This window comes from Bacillus rossius, chromosome 1 (assembly GCF_032445375.1).
Source record: "Bacillus rossius redtenbacheri isolate Brsri chromosome 1, Brsri_v3, whole genome shotgun sequence".
NCBI lineage: Eukaryota > Metazoa > Arthropoda > Insecta > Phasmatodea > Bacillidae > Bacillus > Bacillus rossius.
Window position 1 is genome coordinate 261,544,801 of NC_086330.1, and position 15,519 is coordinate 261,560,319.

Here is a 15,519-nt window from a genome sequence, read left to right on the forward strand (position 1 = left end):
CGGAGGGGTCTGAGTTGAAAACAATCGACTCGCCCACGGCGTCCATATAACACAAGGGAAAGCAGGTGCTGCTCTCTGGCGCCCTAGAGGGTAGGCTAGCGGAGAAGTTCGCGACTTGGTCGCTAGGTAGCGCTTGCGACCAGTTTTGGCGCACTCGTTTTTTGCGAGGAGACCTTGAGGACGGTCACGGTTGCCCAGGGGGTTACGACCGGTCATTGGTCTTACTTGGAACTGAGAAGGGGGGGGGGGGTGAGGGTAAAATGCAACGCTGCTGGGAATCTACGTCCCGTCGTGCCTGCAGAGGAGCGAACTTAACACTAATACGTGATGAAAAAGGCCAATCTCAGCTCGTCTCTGAGAACTGGTCGCCTGCAAGCTACAGGCTTGTCTATGCAGTTTGGGTCTCGAAGAGAAATGATATTACAGGCTTGAGACGTGACTGAAGGCGGGGGAAATGGTAAGCTGTCTGCCAGTCAGGGATTAGGCCAGCAAAATATCCGATACGCCGATGGGAAAGGGGCTTCAGAGCACTGAGACAAAGTTTAACTCAGAGGAGTACACCAGACTAACAAAGTAAAATCACACTATAGTAGAGCAAATAAAATTTCCACACAAAAAAAATTTAAAATCATAATAAAAATTTAAAATATATCGTGTCGAAATTACTAATTAACGGCACATACTTCCCCCCTGAAAGACGGAGTCAGGGTGGCCCACTTGAGCCACCAAAAACCTGGGTTCCAGAAACTTACCCTGTACCAGGATCTACTGTAGTAAACTACTTACAATGGCTAACAATTCTTACGTGTTTAAATAAAGTCTAAAACTTACAGATAACTTATTGAATTAGGGGCGCCCCTTTAAACTAGACAACTTAGTGTAACACTTCTTAACTTAAATTTCTTATAAACTAGTACCATGGATTTTTTTATTTTACTTATGATTATGACCTAGGTTTTTTTTTTATATCAACACGTTGGTTGAGTATGGCATGCCGTAGTAGGACGCTGTTCCTTGTATAAAGAAACACAGTGAAGAGTGCCCTCATTTTAGGTTGGGGTGTACTGTCTTCAACTGAGAAATGTGTGCGCGCGCGCGATATTCGCCGGAGCTGGGGTCGGCTAACGCGACCGTGACTGGCGTGAGGTATCGCTGGATCTGCCAGGGGCCATTCCAACGTTATGAAAGCTTGGCTGACCTCTTGTCGATCGCCTTGCTGAGTGTGTGTGCTCTGCATAACACTAAATCTCCTACTCTGTAGGGATTGGGATAGCGTTTTTTGTTATATTTTTGCCTGCTTGCCTCGTGGGCCAAGTTCAGGTTTTTACGAGCTCTACTCCAGACTTCCTTAATGTTCCTGGGGTCGTCTGGCAGTAACTCTTTTAACGTCCATTGATTAGAGAGTGGGGTGTTGGGCTGGTATGTAAACATGAGTTCAAACGGTGTTGTTTTGTGACTTTCATGTCTGGCGGAATTGAAAGCCATTTGCAACCACACGAGATTGGAATCCCACCTATCCTGCGAGTTCGCATGGAATGCTATTAAGGCAGGCCGGAGGTTTCGATTGAAACGCTCCGCATGTGAAGGCTGGGGGTAGTAGGGAGTCGTGGTCACATGCTGAATCCCGTGTGAAAAACACATGTTTTTGAACTGAGTCGATTTAAAGTTTGTGGCATTATCGGAAACAATAATGGAAGGTACCCCGGATATTTTGAAAATATAATTTTGGAGGGCTCGAATGGTGATTTCGGCCGTGGCTCTTCTAACAGGGATTAGCCACACAAATTTTGAGAATGCATCTACGCATACTAGAAGCATCGAATTTCCGTCTTTTGACCTTGGGAAGGGTCCCACAAAATCAATGAAAAGTTTTTGCATGGGCCTTTCGGCCACATCGGAACTCAAAAATCCGAATTGTGTTTTCTGGGCAGGTTTGCTCAAATTGCACAACTTGCATAATTTGACCCTCTGGGTTATGTCTTTATGCATTCCGTCCCAGATGAAATGCTTGCGGATGTTTTCAATAGTTTTGAAAATGCCTAAATGTGCGCCTAAAGGTGATGAGTGATAATATTGAAAAATCATGTCCCTGAGATTTTGAGGTAAGGCTATTTTAAAATTCTTACATTGCTGAGTTCTTCGATAAAGAATTCCCTTAGATAGTTTGTGGTATTTTGGGGGTGAACCTGAGTTTATTTGCGCAATTATGTCAGACAGTTGCGGGTCCGAATTTTGGTGGGATCGTAAATCCGAAAAGGCTAGCGGAAAATCTGTGAGCAATGCGTGGCAGGCCATAGGATTGTTTTCCTGAATCTCGGAGTTGGAAGGATTCTCGAACATTCGAGAAAGAGTATCTGCCACGATGTTCTGTGAACCACGAATATGTTGGATGCTGAATTTGAGAGAAGCAATTTTTACAATCCACCGACCTAATTTACCTAGTTGCTTCGGATGGGCTAGAAGCCAAGAAAGGGCCTGGTTGTCGGTTTCTAGTAGGAATTCTTTGTGTTCCAAATAGGGCCGGAACTTATCTATGCCGAAAACTACGGCAAGGCACTCTAGTTCGTATACCGAGGAGGCTTTCCTCTCCTGGTGTGTTAGGGTGCGGGAGGCGAAAGCTATAGGTTGCCTGCAGCCATCGAATTCTTGTGACAACACGGCCCCAATGGCCACACTGGATGCATCGGTTTGCAAAATAAAAGGTTTACTGAAATCAGCCATTCTAAGTACTGGAGGGCTAGCTATTGCATGTTTTAGAAAATCAAAAGCTTTGTCCTGTTCTGGACCCCAATTGAAAACGGAATTTTTCTTACGTAGAGCATTCAGTGGTGCTGCATGCTCAGCAAAATTAGGTATGAATTTGGCGTAAAAATTTGCCATGCCAATAAACCTGGAAATGCCCTTAGCATCTTTAGGGGGTTGGAAATCCTTTATCGCTTGTGTGCGATTAGGGTCAATGGTTACTCCTCGACTTGAAATCAGGTGTCCGAGGAAAGAAATTTCCTGCACTGCAAATTTCACCTTCTTTGTATTAACAGTGAGGCCGGATTTACGTAGTCGCTTAAGGACTTCTTGCAAATGAGCCATATGCTCTTCAAAGGATTCTGAATAAACAACGACATCATCAAGATAATTAAAAACAAATTTGAATTTCAGGTCGCCGAAAATTTGGTCTAGAAGGCGTGTTAACACTTGGGCGCCTGTGGCTAGGCCAAAGGGTACTACCTTGTATTGATACAGATTCCACGGAACGCAGAAACTTGTGACGTGTTTTGACTCTGGTGTTAGTGGTATTTGATGATAGGCCGAATTTAGGTCAAACACATTGAAAAATTTGGCTTTACTAAACCAGTGACATGCCGAATTTAGGTCTGGTAATGGCGTCATCTCTACTTCAATTTGCCGATTTACGCGGCGGAAATCGACCACCATGCGGTGACCTTGGCCTTGGTCCTTGGGTACTGAAAATGCCGGGGAGGCGAAACTGGAAGTGGAAGGTTCGATAACATCTTTGTCCAATAAATTTTGTATGTGATCCCGCATTATCTGCATTTTAGGTCCTAATAATTGGTAAGGGTGACACCTAACTGGGGTTTTGTCCAAAAGCTTAATTTCATATTGGGTGAGATGGGTGCGCCCTAACTTTTCACTCAAAACGTCGGGAAAGTTACTGCATAACTTCTCTATTTCTTGTTTCTGTTCAAAGTTAAGATGGGTTAGTGAAATGTTATTATCACCTTTAGCCTCTGTGTGAATGGCATTTACTTTGCTCTGACATTTTGCGTCAGGTGACACAAAAGAAACAAAAACTTGGTTGTTAAATTTAAAGTGAACTCTTCGTGCTTTCAAATCAATTATCATGCCTGTTTTTGCAATAAAATCGGAACCAAAAATTAAATCTGTGGCCAAATCATCTGCTACTAAGAATGGGAAAGACCAAGAAAACAAATCGATTTTTACTTTAACAAAAACAATACGATTTACCTTCAAAGGCTGTTCAGCAGCTGTAAAACACTTTATTTTTATTGGCTCTACCTTTTGAGTCAAACGGTCTTGTTGTAATTTCCTGAATAGCTGGCCTGACACGAATGATCGCACGGATCCAGTATCTATTAGGCCTGGAACTACTTGTTTTCCAATTATTGTGTTGGCGTAGGGCAAAACTGTGGGTATATTAGCTAGAATATTATGACATGTTCTTTTGTCCGTGGTTCGCGGACAATTACATTGTCTGCACATAGGCCTAGACGTGTTACAGTTTTTCGTTTGCTTGTCTTGGCGGGCTTTGTTTTTCTTAGCTCGCCTTTGTTTCTGTTTTCTTCTTTTGTTTTTTCCTCTGTGTGGGGAAGCGGTGTTTTGTTGAAGTTTTTGTTTGTAATTTTTATTAGGGCCTTGGTGAAGGGAAAAATTCCTAATGGTTGTTTGGGTGGCTGGCTCAGAAAAAATTCTTTCTGGCCAGCGGCTTACATGTTTTTTGGATTCTGAGAATAGTTAGAATTTGGCCGATAGTTTCTTGCACGACACTGCTCAATGTAGTGCCCAGACTTTTTGCAGTACCTACAAACCGGTATGCTCTCATCTTTGTACTGGGGCCTAGCGACGTGTTCTGATTTGTGCTTTTGTTGCGAAAAATGTTTATTGGGAAATTGTTGTTTGTTTTCTGTTTCCGCCCGTGCTTTGTTGTGGGTGTAGGAATTTGATTCTCGATTTCGCTGGTGGTCAGCGTATTCCACGTTCGTGTTCGAGATACACAGGCGGTCTAGCTCGGCAAAGTTTTGCGGTCGAGACTGGAAAACTGCCCTCGATCGTTCCTGCGTATTAATTCCATCAAGGATGTTTGAGACTATCTCACTCTCAGGTACTCGCAACCGAAGAATTTGCGCAGCTAGTTTGATGTCTGCTACGAAGTTAGGTAGGGCCTCATTCCTTTGCTGTAGCCTATTGTACCACTCCAGTCTGATGTTGGTCATCAAACGGGCTGGAATAAAATAATTTAGAACTTCCTCATGAAATTGGTCAAAAGAATAATTTTGCTCAATGGCGAGCGTCACTCGCTCGCTCAAGGGTGGTTGTGTAAAGGGGAAAATAACTTCTAGGAGTTCCCTGTCTGGAAGGTTTGCCTTTTGTTTGATTTTGAACAAATTCTTTAGGAAGTCGATTAGGCTCCTGGGCTCCAACCCTGTGGTTTCCTTCAAATTAGCCAGCAGTCTTTCAACGGGATTTGGTATCTTAGCGTAAAAACTACCTCCAGTTGTCTGATTGAAGGTAGGAACCACAGGTACTGGGTTCGGTGCTAGATTAGAGGCTTGAGGTGTGACTGGTCGAGGTTGAGTTTGGTTTTGAAGTTGGTATACCTGCGGGCCCAATGGCAGGTATGTGGTGGCGGGGCTGGGGTAAGGAAGTTGTGATTCTATCCTGCCACCAGGGTGCACAGGGGCTGGTTGTGGTAGCGTAGCTGCCAGGGTGGAAGGAAAGGCTATCAGTGGCGAAACTGACCTTCCACTGGCCGAGGAGGTGGGAAGGGCTTCCGGAGAGGTATGGAGGGATGAGAAGGCTGACCGGAATTCATGATAGGGGTTGAAAATGGCGGGTGAGGTGGAGGGTAGGTATATGGGTTGGGGCATGTAAACAGGATGAGCTGAGAGCGAATGCATAGGATAGGCGAAGGTGACATTGGTGCTCGGGTGAGTACCAGTCGCCATGACAGTCGCAGATGGAAAATGAGATGGTGTGAATGTCGAAGTCAATGCCCGGCGACGTGATGTACGGGGGGTTAGGGCGGTGGGGAGGGTAAAAGAGGTGGGGTAGGGACTGGGCTGCCTCCAGTGTGCATTTGTTTTGGGGGTTCCTGTACTTGACTGTCAGTTACTCCTCCTGCCACTGCCTCTACGGGTTCAAGTATTCTTTGGTCGATTGCGGCTAGTTTGCTCCGCAATTGGAAATTTAGACCAGGAATCTGTTGCCTACATTTCTCGATCTCCTTTTGGTAGATCCCATTTAATTTTTTGGTGGCTACTATTGTGAGGTTGGTAAATCTCGTGCCAATATGACTCAAGCGAGTTAGCGCATGTAAGATGTTGTTTATATTTGTCTCGTCTCGTACAGAATTAGTGTAACTGTGGAGTTCCTGAAATTTACTACAAACACAGTTAAATTCCTCCAAAGAGTCCAAGTCAGCGAGATTAGTGACTTGTGGTTGAATTTCTTCGGCACACACAGCTCGGAATCTTCTCCGGAGCATGGCCATGTTACCGAGGCTTGACAAACCTCGAAATCGGAGTTCGTACTCCAGCTCGTCACGGAGGAGATACTCCGGCGTGAGCATTGTGTCCCTTTCGTAGGTGGACCTTGGTCCAGTCTTACGAGGACAGCAAAACATATACAAAAATTTACGTTAATTGGTCAAAAGAAAATTACCAACAAAGACTTAAAACTATGGTTGAAACAGTACCTTAAATTCTACACACGACTCTCTTAATTTAACTTAGCTTAATAATATCGTAGTTGCTCCGACGGGTCGGAAGTATGTGCCCAGAATACAAAAGTTTTTTTTTTTTTTTAAATATTTAACTTCTTAACACACGATTAGCTAATAAAAAAGACTAACTATTGCTGCCGGCAGACGAATGAGTTGGTACGTCTGTTGGCGTCTCTCTCAGAGGTAAGCGACCTCCGGGACTTGCGGGAACAAGGTGTGTGTGTGTGTGTGTGTCCGCGCGAGCCTCAGACACGAACGAGTTATATTAACACCGCCGGTCGCCCGGGGTGCAGGGGAGGAGGGGATATCTACAGCCTTGTCAAAAGCACGTCCGGGGACGCGCGGTGGAGAGAGGACAGCTGGCTGGCTGAAGGACGTCTCGCGCGCTACGCGCTAGCCTAAGTCCATACGGAAATTTAACTCAAGATAAATTTTAAAATTTTAACTCAATATAACTACAGGGTGTACCAGCGATGAGTTTACAATATTATTACAAAATTGCTATCATCAAAAAAAATTAATTTAACATTTTTTTTTTGCTTATATTATTCAGGTATGCATATAAAACCGGAAACCACGCTCCGCTACCAAGTTGATACACCCCTCGTGCCTCAAAATTGAATTCTTTGAATTAATTAAAAAGAGCCTTGGAAACTTGCGGGATAAAAACATAAGTTAAATAAATTCATTTACCAGAGGCGGCACGAGGTGGGGAACAAACAAAATTTAGGAACTTCCTGTAACAAGCAAGGAGGAAGTTGGTGGATCGTTAAAATCAATAAATAAGAACTACACGATTAACTTGATCTATAGTTTTCCTGTTTTATTTGCCCTGATGAATTATCTTGTTTCCATTACTTTACATACAAAAGGTTTTAACAAGTTTCAAAGATTTAAAAAAAAAAAAAAAAACGAAAAGGGGCCGGCCCGCGATTATTTAAAAAAAAGTACATTGTATTGATACATTATTACAACTTGCAATGTTCTACTACATTAAATTTGTCGCTGATTAGTTTACCATATCAGTGGATTAAGTGGATAGTCACTTATCGCTGGTTTGTCTTTAAAAAAAGGGGGGAATAGAAATAGAAACCATATCACCCGAGTCTTCCAGGTGTGGAGTTAAAAATGCCGAACTGTAGAATGGAAGAAAGCTGCTTCTTCTAATGGATGGATCTCGGACTGCCGAAAAACATACTGGTGGACAATTCGTCCACCAGTAGTTGCTGGATCTCGAATCTAGCTGAATATGTGCATCGCTGGGAGGTCGAACCCCTGACTGTAACAAGCCAAATCAAGACTGATTAGGACTTGAATACAGACAGTACATGGGGCAAGAAATGCCCGGAAAAATCTAAGGGGAGGTAGGGGAGGTCGCGAATTATCACTCACCAAAACAGGGGAGTAGCCTTCAAGCTGCCATCGCGGAGTCAGCCATGGTCCGTAGCTCGCGATTTGCGCGGCTGGGCGCGGATGATTTCTTCATAGTTAAAAAAATTAAAAGGGAAAATTTCAAAACAAAAAAATTACTAACACTATGCAGACAGACTAATCTACTTGAATTTAGTTGAGGGATAGCATCCCTTATTTAGGACGATTACATAGTCGCTAGCGGTCGGATGAAGTCTTCCAGAGTCTTCTGAGCTCGCCGGAGATCTGTCTGCAAACGTGACGCGCGCTGATCTGTGTCGCGGCAAACCGCGTCTCGTAATTAAAAGTGGGCGCCGGCTCTTACAGGTGGAGGGGGGTCTGGGCCGCCGAAAGATTCCGAACTTGCCCGAATGCGGGCGGAAAAAAAACTCAGGCAGGGGTTTTGACGTTGGCATCACTGGGCGACAGTAGAGAACTCTGTCGGAGGGGTCTGAGTTGAAAACAATCGACTCGCCCACGGCGTCCATATAACACAAGGGAAAGCAGGTGCTGCTCTCTGGCGCCCTAGAGGGTAGGCTAGCGGAGAAGTTCGCGACTTGGTCGCTAGGTAGCGCTTGCGACCAGTTTTGGCGCACTCGTTTTTTGCGAGGAGACCTTGAGGTTGGTCACGGTTGCCCAGGGGGTTACGACCCGTCATTGGTCTTACTTGGAACTGAGAAGGGGGGCGGGGGTGAGGGTACAATGCAACGCTGCTGGGAATCTACGTCCCGTCGTGCCTGCAGAGGAGCGAACTTAACACTAATACGTGATGAAAAAGGCCAATCTCAGCTCGTCTCTGAGAACTGGTCGCCTGCAAGCTACAGGCTTGTCTATGGAGTTTGGGTCTCGAAGAGAAATGATATTACAGGCTTGAGGCGTGACTGAAGGCGGGGGAAATGGTAAGCTGTCTGCCAGTCAGGGATTAGGCCAGCAAAATATCCGATACGCCGATGGGAAAGGGGCTTCAGAGCACTGAGACAAAGTTTAACTCAGAGGAGTACACCAGACTAACAAAGTAAAATCACACTATAGTACAGCAAATAAAATTTCCACACAAAAAAAATTTAAAATCATAATAAAAATTTAAAATATATCGTGTCGAAATTACTAATTAACGGCACAATGTATAGAAGCGAGCTATATAGAGACTTATATATAGAAGATATAGAGATAGTGGGAAGTATATATGTATATATAAAGATATAAATAGAGATAGAGAGATACATAGATGTATATAGATGTAGATAGAGATATATATAGAGAGAGTGATGGATACATGATTTTTACATGTGGAACTACATCAATCATATTTAAAAAAAAACTGAATGAGGCATTGCAATGCAGGCCGAGCATTAGCTAGATAATAGAATCTTTTCAATATTAGTAATCCCTTATTTTTCAGCTTTTTTCTATATTGCTTTATAAAGTCTAAATTACATACAGACCAGGTAAATATCTATAAACTGGCAGAACGTCTGTCGGGATCTGAAAGTGATATTAAATTAATTTTCACACTTGACATTCAAATTAAGAAGACAATTACTAACTGCATCTGATTTCGAAAAAAGGTCCCCTTCATCCTGTGTTCAGCCCGGGCAACGCCGGGTATTGCAGCTAGTGGTAAATAATACATGAAAATGGCTCATATGTTTGTTACGATGCCATGAAGATACTCCTACGATCGGCGGGAGCAGGAACCACACGCGGCGTAGCGCAGATGGCGACATGCCCCCGCCGCCGTTCGAGCCGCACGCCCACCCCAACTGGCAGCTGTTCGAGCACGAGCAGTGCGGCGCCGTGGCGACGGACAGGACCGCCTATGGGGATGAGGTGGCCTTGGGGGACTTCAGATGGGTTGCCAGGATAGGCTACATAAGTGAGTACAACCACTACTAGCGAGGCGGCACAACTGTTATGTTTTACACTCACAGGTACGAGGGCCCGACTTATAACGCCGTTCCATGCATCAGGTTTTCATATTCCTGGAAAATGCTGGGATGGTTATTTCTTTTAGACCTTGGTCAATTCTTCCTTATTTTCCGTAAACAATGTTCGTTGGCATGATACGCAAACATTATTAAAATGAAAATATGAATAATAAAGTTATCTCTTAGAACCACAAACTAAAAGTTGAAATTAAAAAATTTGCAAATTAATTCCCAAGCAATTTCTACGAGAAATTTACACTTTGTTTTATAAATTTTATTTCTGCATTCAGGTACATAAGTGTAAATTTCTAAAAGCATTAGCTTTAGGATAATTTATAATGGAGATGAATAAAATGTCAATAACCTTGATTCATATGTTGTTGATATTAAAGTTAGAATGGCACGCAATTTTATACCCAGTGTGTTTCTGGCAATTTTTAGTATAATCAGAAGTTCACAATGGATTAATTGCATTTCAGTTGATAAAGTTAAAATAATTATTTTTATATTTTTTCCATTTCTACTATGCATAGATAGTACTGTAACTGCAAACTACATGATTTTGAGTTCTCAATCTGTCCCATCATATTCAAAATATTTACTCGTACACAAGAGACGTACCAACGGGTTTTTTATTTGCGTAGGTTGGCAATGTCAACAGTTGCCGAATGGAAAAGTTTTGCCGCCAGAAAGTAAACTAACATAACCTGACTTTGTTACGTTCTTTGAATTGTTCTTGAAATGGGGAATATTAATTTAAATCATTATTTTGACTTCATCATGTAAAACTCCCGTCAAAGATGCACGCGCATTTCATTGCATTTCCATAATTTACTACAATTTAACCTTCAATTTTCTTATTGAAGTATAACTTCAAAAAGAATTCCCTACTGTTAACCATAAATTTCCATGATTTAAAATCAAGGGCGCTGTACCTCGGATGCAAAGCTATTGTTTGAAGCTTATTTTAAGGAAAAGAGCACAGCATAAAGGGCGCCACCGAATGCATCTACTTGCACTACAAAATGCCTTTGAAAATCCACCAGAGCCAGCACAGGAGAATTGGCAATAGTCTGTTTCTATTTCTGAAATGCTACCTATTGGGCGTCCTCCCCCCCCAATTGAAAAGTAGTTTTATTTCTTCCTATGCTGATTCAGGGGTGCACACAAATTAGAGTATTTTTCTATGAAGCGACTAAAGTACCCCATAATACCTATAAATCTCATAATCTCACGTGACGGTGCTGTGGAAATTCTGGATTGCCTTTATTTTAATTTGATATATCACCATTTTTCCCTTTCCTATTAAACGTTTTTAGGAATTTTGTTTTTGTACGGACCTAAGAACCTACTCCGAGTTTACAGTGCCCCCTTGAGTGCCTCAAACACCTTTCCCACATACTCAAGATATTCTTCAAATGTTGCGAATAAATACACATGTCGTCAAGTAAACTAATAACAAAATTGAACTGAAAATCCTTTTAAATGTGACATAAGATGCGGGATAGACACTGTGACCTAAAGTTTATCCCAAAGGTTTCCACTGGTAATGCACCTAGCGAGTAACAAAACCAGTGCATTTTCTACTGGAGGGGTCTAACACACACTCATAAAAGGCAGCGTTGAGATTAAGTACGGTGAAATACTGGGCATGTCCCATGTGTTGCAGAACAGTTTCAATCTTCGGCAAAAGAATACTGCCTAGTTTAATGAGGTCATTAAAAATTCTATAACCCAGAAAGATCCGAAATTTTCATGGGTTTTCCTATGAACCAGAAACGTGGGAAAGGCATATGCTGAATCGGCGGCTTCGATAATGTCTTCAATTTTTAGGTCTTTAATAATCTGCTAGAAAATCTGCATTTTAGATGGTGAACATTTTTTAAAAACACAACGGTCATCCAGCAACTCAATTTTATATGGCATTATCCACATTTTCCCACCCATTCCAGGATAACGTCTAGAAAATCCCGTGATAGCTGTTGAATTTTCTCCTTTTTGTTTATTGAGAGATGCTCGTTCAAACATTCCAACCCCGCTAACCACTCTGGCCTTCATTTTAAGTTTACATAACTCCACTCATTTATCATTATCAAAAGCAAAACTAATGTGTTGGTTTGTGCAAAGTACAATGGCCTGTGTGTCTCTTAAAAAGTCCCAGCTCAGTATCATTTTTTCCATCAAATTTGGCATGACATAAAAACATCTTCTCCAAGAGTAATGAGCGATTAAAAAAAAAAAACATTACATTAGGCATTTTTCTATGCGCTTTACCAGTGGCTAAATGCACTTTAAAGCTTTATTTAGTACTCAGTAGCAGATATATGCTGATCATACAACTTAACCCATTCACTTATAATTGTGGCACTTTTCATCTCTGCTAAGAGCTGTTTATTTCTAAAGCGCCAGATATTTAACTCATTTTTAAAAAGACATCTGCCCGCTCAGTGAACACTTTTCCCAGAAAACCACACTGAAATATCCCACCCCTGTTATTACCTCACTTTTTGAGATAACTGGCCACCCAGGGGTTATTTTCTACAGAAATAACAACCTACTTTCCACCTTTATATTTTTCCCTTAGAAACATCTCCACTGATGTTTTTCTTGAACCACACGCTACCTTTTGCATTAATTTCTTGCTACGCAAGAACTTTGTCCAAACCATCAAATTTGTTCCCCCATGTATCTCCGTTCTCACTGAAATTATGATTACATTGCTTTATTTAACCCCTAATCATTTCCGCACGATTTTGCCTCTAACTACTAGATGACTGCAACTGTTTAAGATCCCCTGTATCCTTGACTCTTTTGGATGCCCCAATTCTTGACCTCTTACACTCCTTTCATTACATGACAGAGCAATAAAACAAATATTGTCCACGCATGCAGCCCATTCACTAATGTCATATATATTCCTACATTCGAAAATGACTTCAAGCTTCAAATTTTCTATCAAAATATTAATGTACTCATTCTCGCTCATGTCTACTTTTAACACATACGTATGATTTAATAAATAGTGCACAAAACACAAACTTTCCACCCCCTTCTCATGAAAATCATAAATGTGCGCTCTGATTAAATCCCCTCTCTTTTTGCAAGAGCATAAAATTATTCACAGTTCCTCTTTTCATTTGGTCCAAACCTATACTTGCGCTATACTTCCTAGACAGATCTCACGTCATGGTCCTGAGCAAAACGAAAATAAAACCGTAATTAATTAGCCCTCATTGCAAAAAATAATTTGCCTGAGCCGAACTGTCTGCGACCAGGCAACAACGTAAGAGCTGTTTCGCACATGTGCTGCTAAGATGGAAATTTTATACCAAAACCTTCAATGCCACTTTATTTTTTAAGTAGCGTATCTATACTGACCTGACCTCTACAAAAAAGTCACTCACTTCAAGGCCCACATTACTGACCTTATTCAACGCTCCATAATCAGTCAAATGTTCTGACAGATCTTACTTTCTTACTATTTCTACTCCACCATAGGCTATAATTGTGATGAGCAAAAACGTTACCTATCTTAAAAGTGCTTAAACAGTATTTAAGATGAAACGGGACAACCCGACTGCGACTCTTACTAGCAGAGTGGCGCAGACTTGAGGCTTCTATGCGGGTGGAGGACACAAAATTTAGTCTGAGGCAGGCTCGATTTACCTTGAATAAAGTATCTAATCTTCTTACTCTGACTTGAGAACAAATAAAACAAAAAGCTTAAAATGTTGTTCACTGTTCTCTTTACTATACAAAAACGTAAAATCAATGATATTAGAATATCTAAAATGATAAACATGGCCTGGGTGAACACACAATGATAATCTATACTTGCTACCGGGGCGCACCTCCGAATTACCCAAATAAGATAAAACATTAAAACCAAAATACAATAATACTGATTACAATAAATAAAATATTATGGTGATTTGATTTACAATTCATTACCGTGCATATATTCGCTAATCCATGCAACAAGCTCATGGCTATTTCAACCATGACGTAAACATTAACGTAAATACTGATACACAACGTAAATCTCATGCTAAATACAACAAGAGAGACAATGTTGTTTTATAAAATTTTAACAAAAGTTGGAGAAAATTTGGCCGAAACTACACGAGATGTCAAACTGTCTTATGTCTCGTGACGGTAAATTATTATACAAAATCTCATTTAATAAACATAAAAAGTAGTATGTTTTGGGGGCTCCTGAAACAGGGTTCAGGGTGTGGTGACTGTGGTGTCACCGCCATCTTGGATCGTGACGTCACGGCGGCCATCTGGGATGGTTGTGACCTTGACCTTTAACCTTGACCTTCAGCCCTAAAAATTGCCAAAAGTTGCCAAAATTGGGCAAAAATTGCCCAAAATTCCTCAAAATTCGCCAAAATTTCCATTTATATGGAAAAAAAATCCGCCAAAAAATCTCAAAAAATTAACACAATTCAAAAATTAGGATTTCGAAAATCCTAAAAAGTCGTTTTGCCCAAGAAAGAACTCAAATTCCTAAAAACGGCTTAAGCATCCATGTCTAAAGCCTCCGGTATGCCATTTATAGGAATAAGGATACCATGACCACCATTTTGAATTATGATGTCACCTTTGCAATTTCGTTGCTGCCGCCATCTTTAAAATCTTTATTTATTATCCGATTTTAATAAAAAAAAATTTAATATTTATAAAAAAATCAATTAACAAAATTTTTGATAAAAATATTAAAAGAAATTACTTTTATGACACGGAGCTTGGAGTCCTCGGTTCGAAACCGACGATTGCAAAAAAATCAAAATGGCGACCGATCCTTCCCCCGTGGTAGGTACACGCAGACTGGCCCCCACCACTTTGTTAATAGCATATATACCGTCAGGTAACATGACATCACGTCCGCCATCTTGAAAATCCGTAATTTTTATGTTAGAAAATCGGGAAAAAAATTAAAAACCATTAAAAAATTAATCAACCGAATTAAATAATTAAAATCCTTAAAACCACCGTTGCACTTTTCGTGACGGCCACCATCTTGAAATCATCCACTGGAGACCACCATCTTGTTTCCGTCAGCTAGAGTGTGCTGATACCATGTAAGTATTATTTTCTGGTCATCATACCTATGTACTCAACTGCTGGCATTGAACTTTGACCTTGACCTTGAACTTTGACCTTGACCTTGATATTAGACATTGACCTTGATCTACGGCTTTGACCTTGACGACTATCATGGATCTGACATTTTGCATTCAGTACATGCTACCAGGAGCTACCACATGCTAGTGGTCATTACCACCATCTTGTTTTCGTCTGCTGGAGGACACCATCTTGTGTGTGTACATGTCTTACCATCATGCTAGTTTTATTCTAACCTGATAGATTGCAGTAATTATTTATTACCGAGGTGCCCCCGCCATCTTGAAATTTGGACTTCATCTTGAAATCATGTAATTATTTAGCTAGAAATACGGAAAAATTACAAAATTAATTAAAAAATGGCAATCATTTACAGATTAATTCGATCCGCTCCTGTTCTTGGTTCGATACTCGATCAATGTAATAACGTTTAATTTTATGTTAAAAAAATAATAATTTCAATAAACCATCTTCAAAATTCTTAAAGAGACTTTAAATCATATACTACCATTATCCTATAAGCCATCAATACCAGCATCTTGGAAAATTCGTAATAATTAACCTAGAAATTCA

General features: G+C 41.1%; 1 protein-coding gene across 1 annotated transcript in view; it reads left to right on the forward strand.

The window, feature by feature from the left end:
- The window catches only part of LOC134530041 (CLIP domain-containing serine protease B4-like), a 59,658-nt gene that overhangs the window by 24,685 nt on the left and 19,454 nt on the right, over positions 1–15,519 (forward strand). Inside the window, exon 3 of the mRNA XM_063364578.1 lies at positions 9,558–9,764. Coding sequence (XP_063220648.1) covers positions 9,558–9,764 — 207 coding nt within the window. The remainder of the gene's footprint in view (positions 1–9,557; positions 9,765–15,519) is intronic.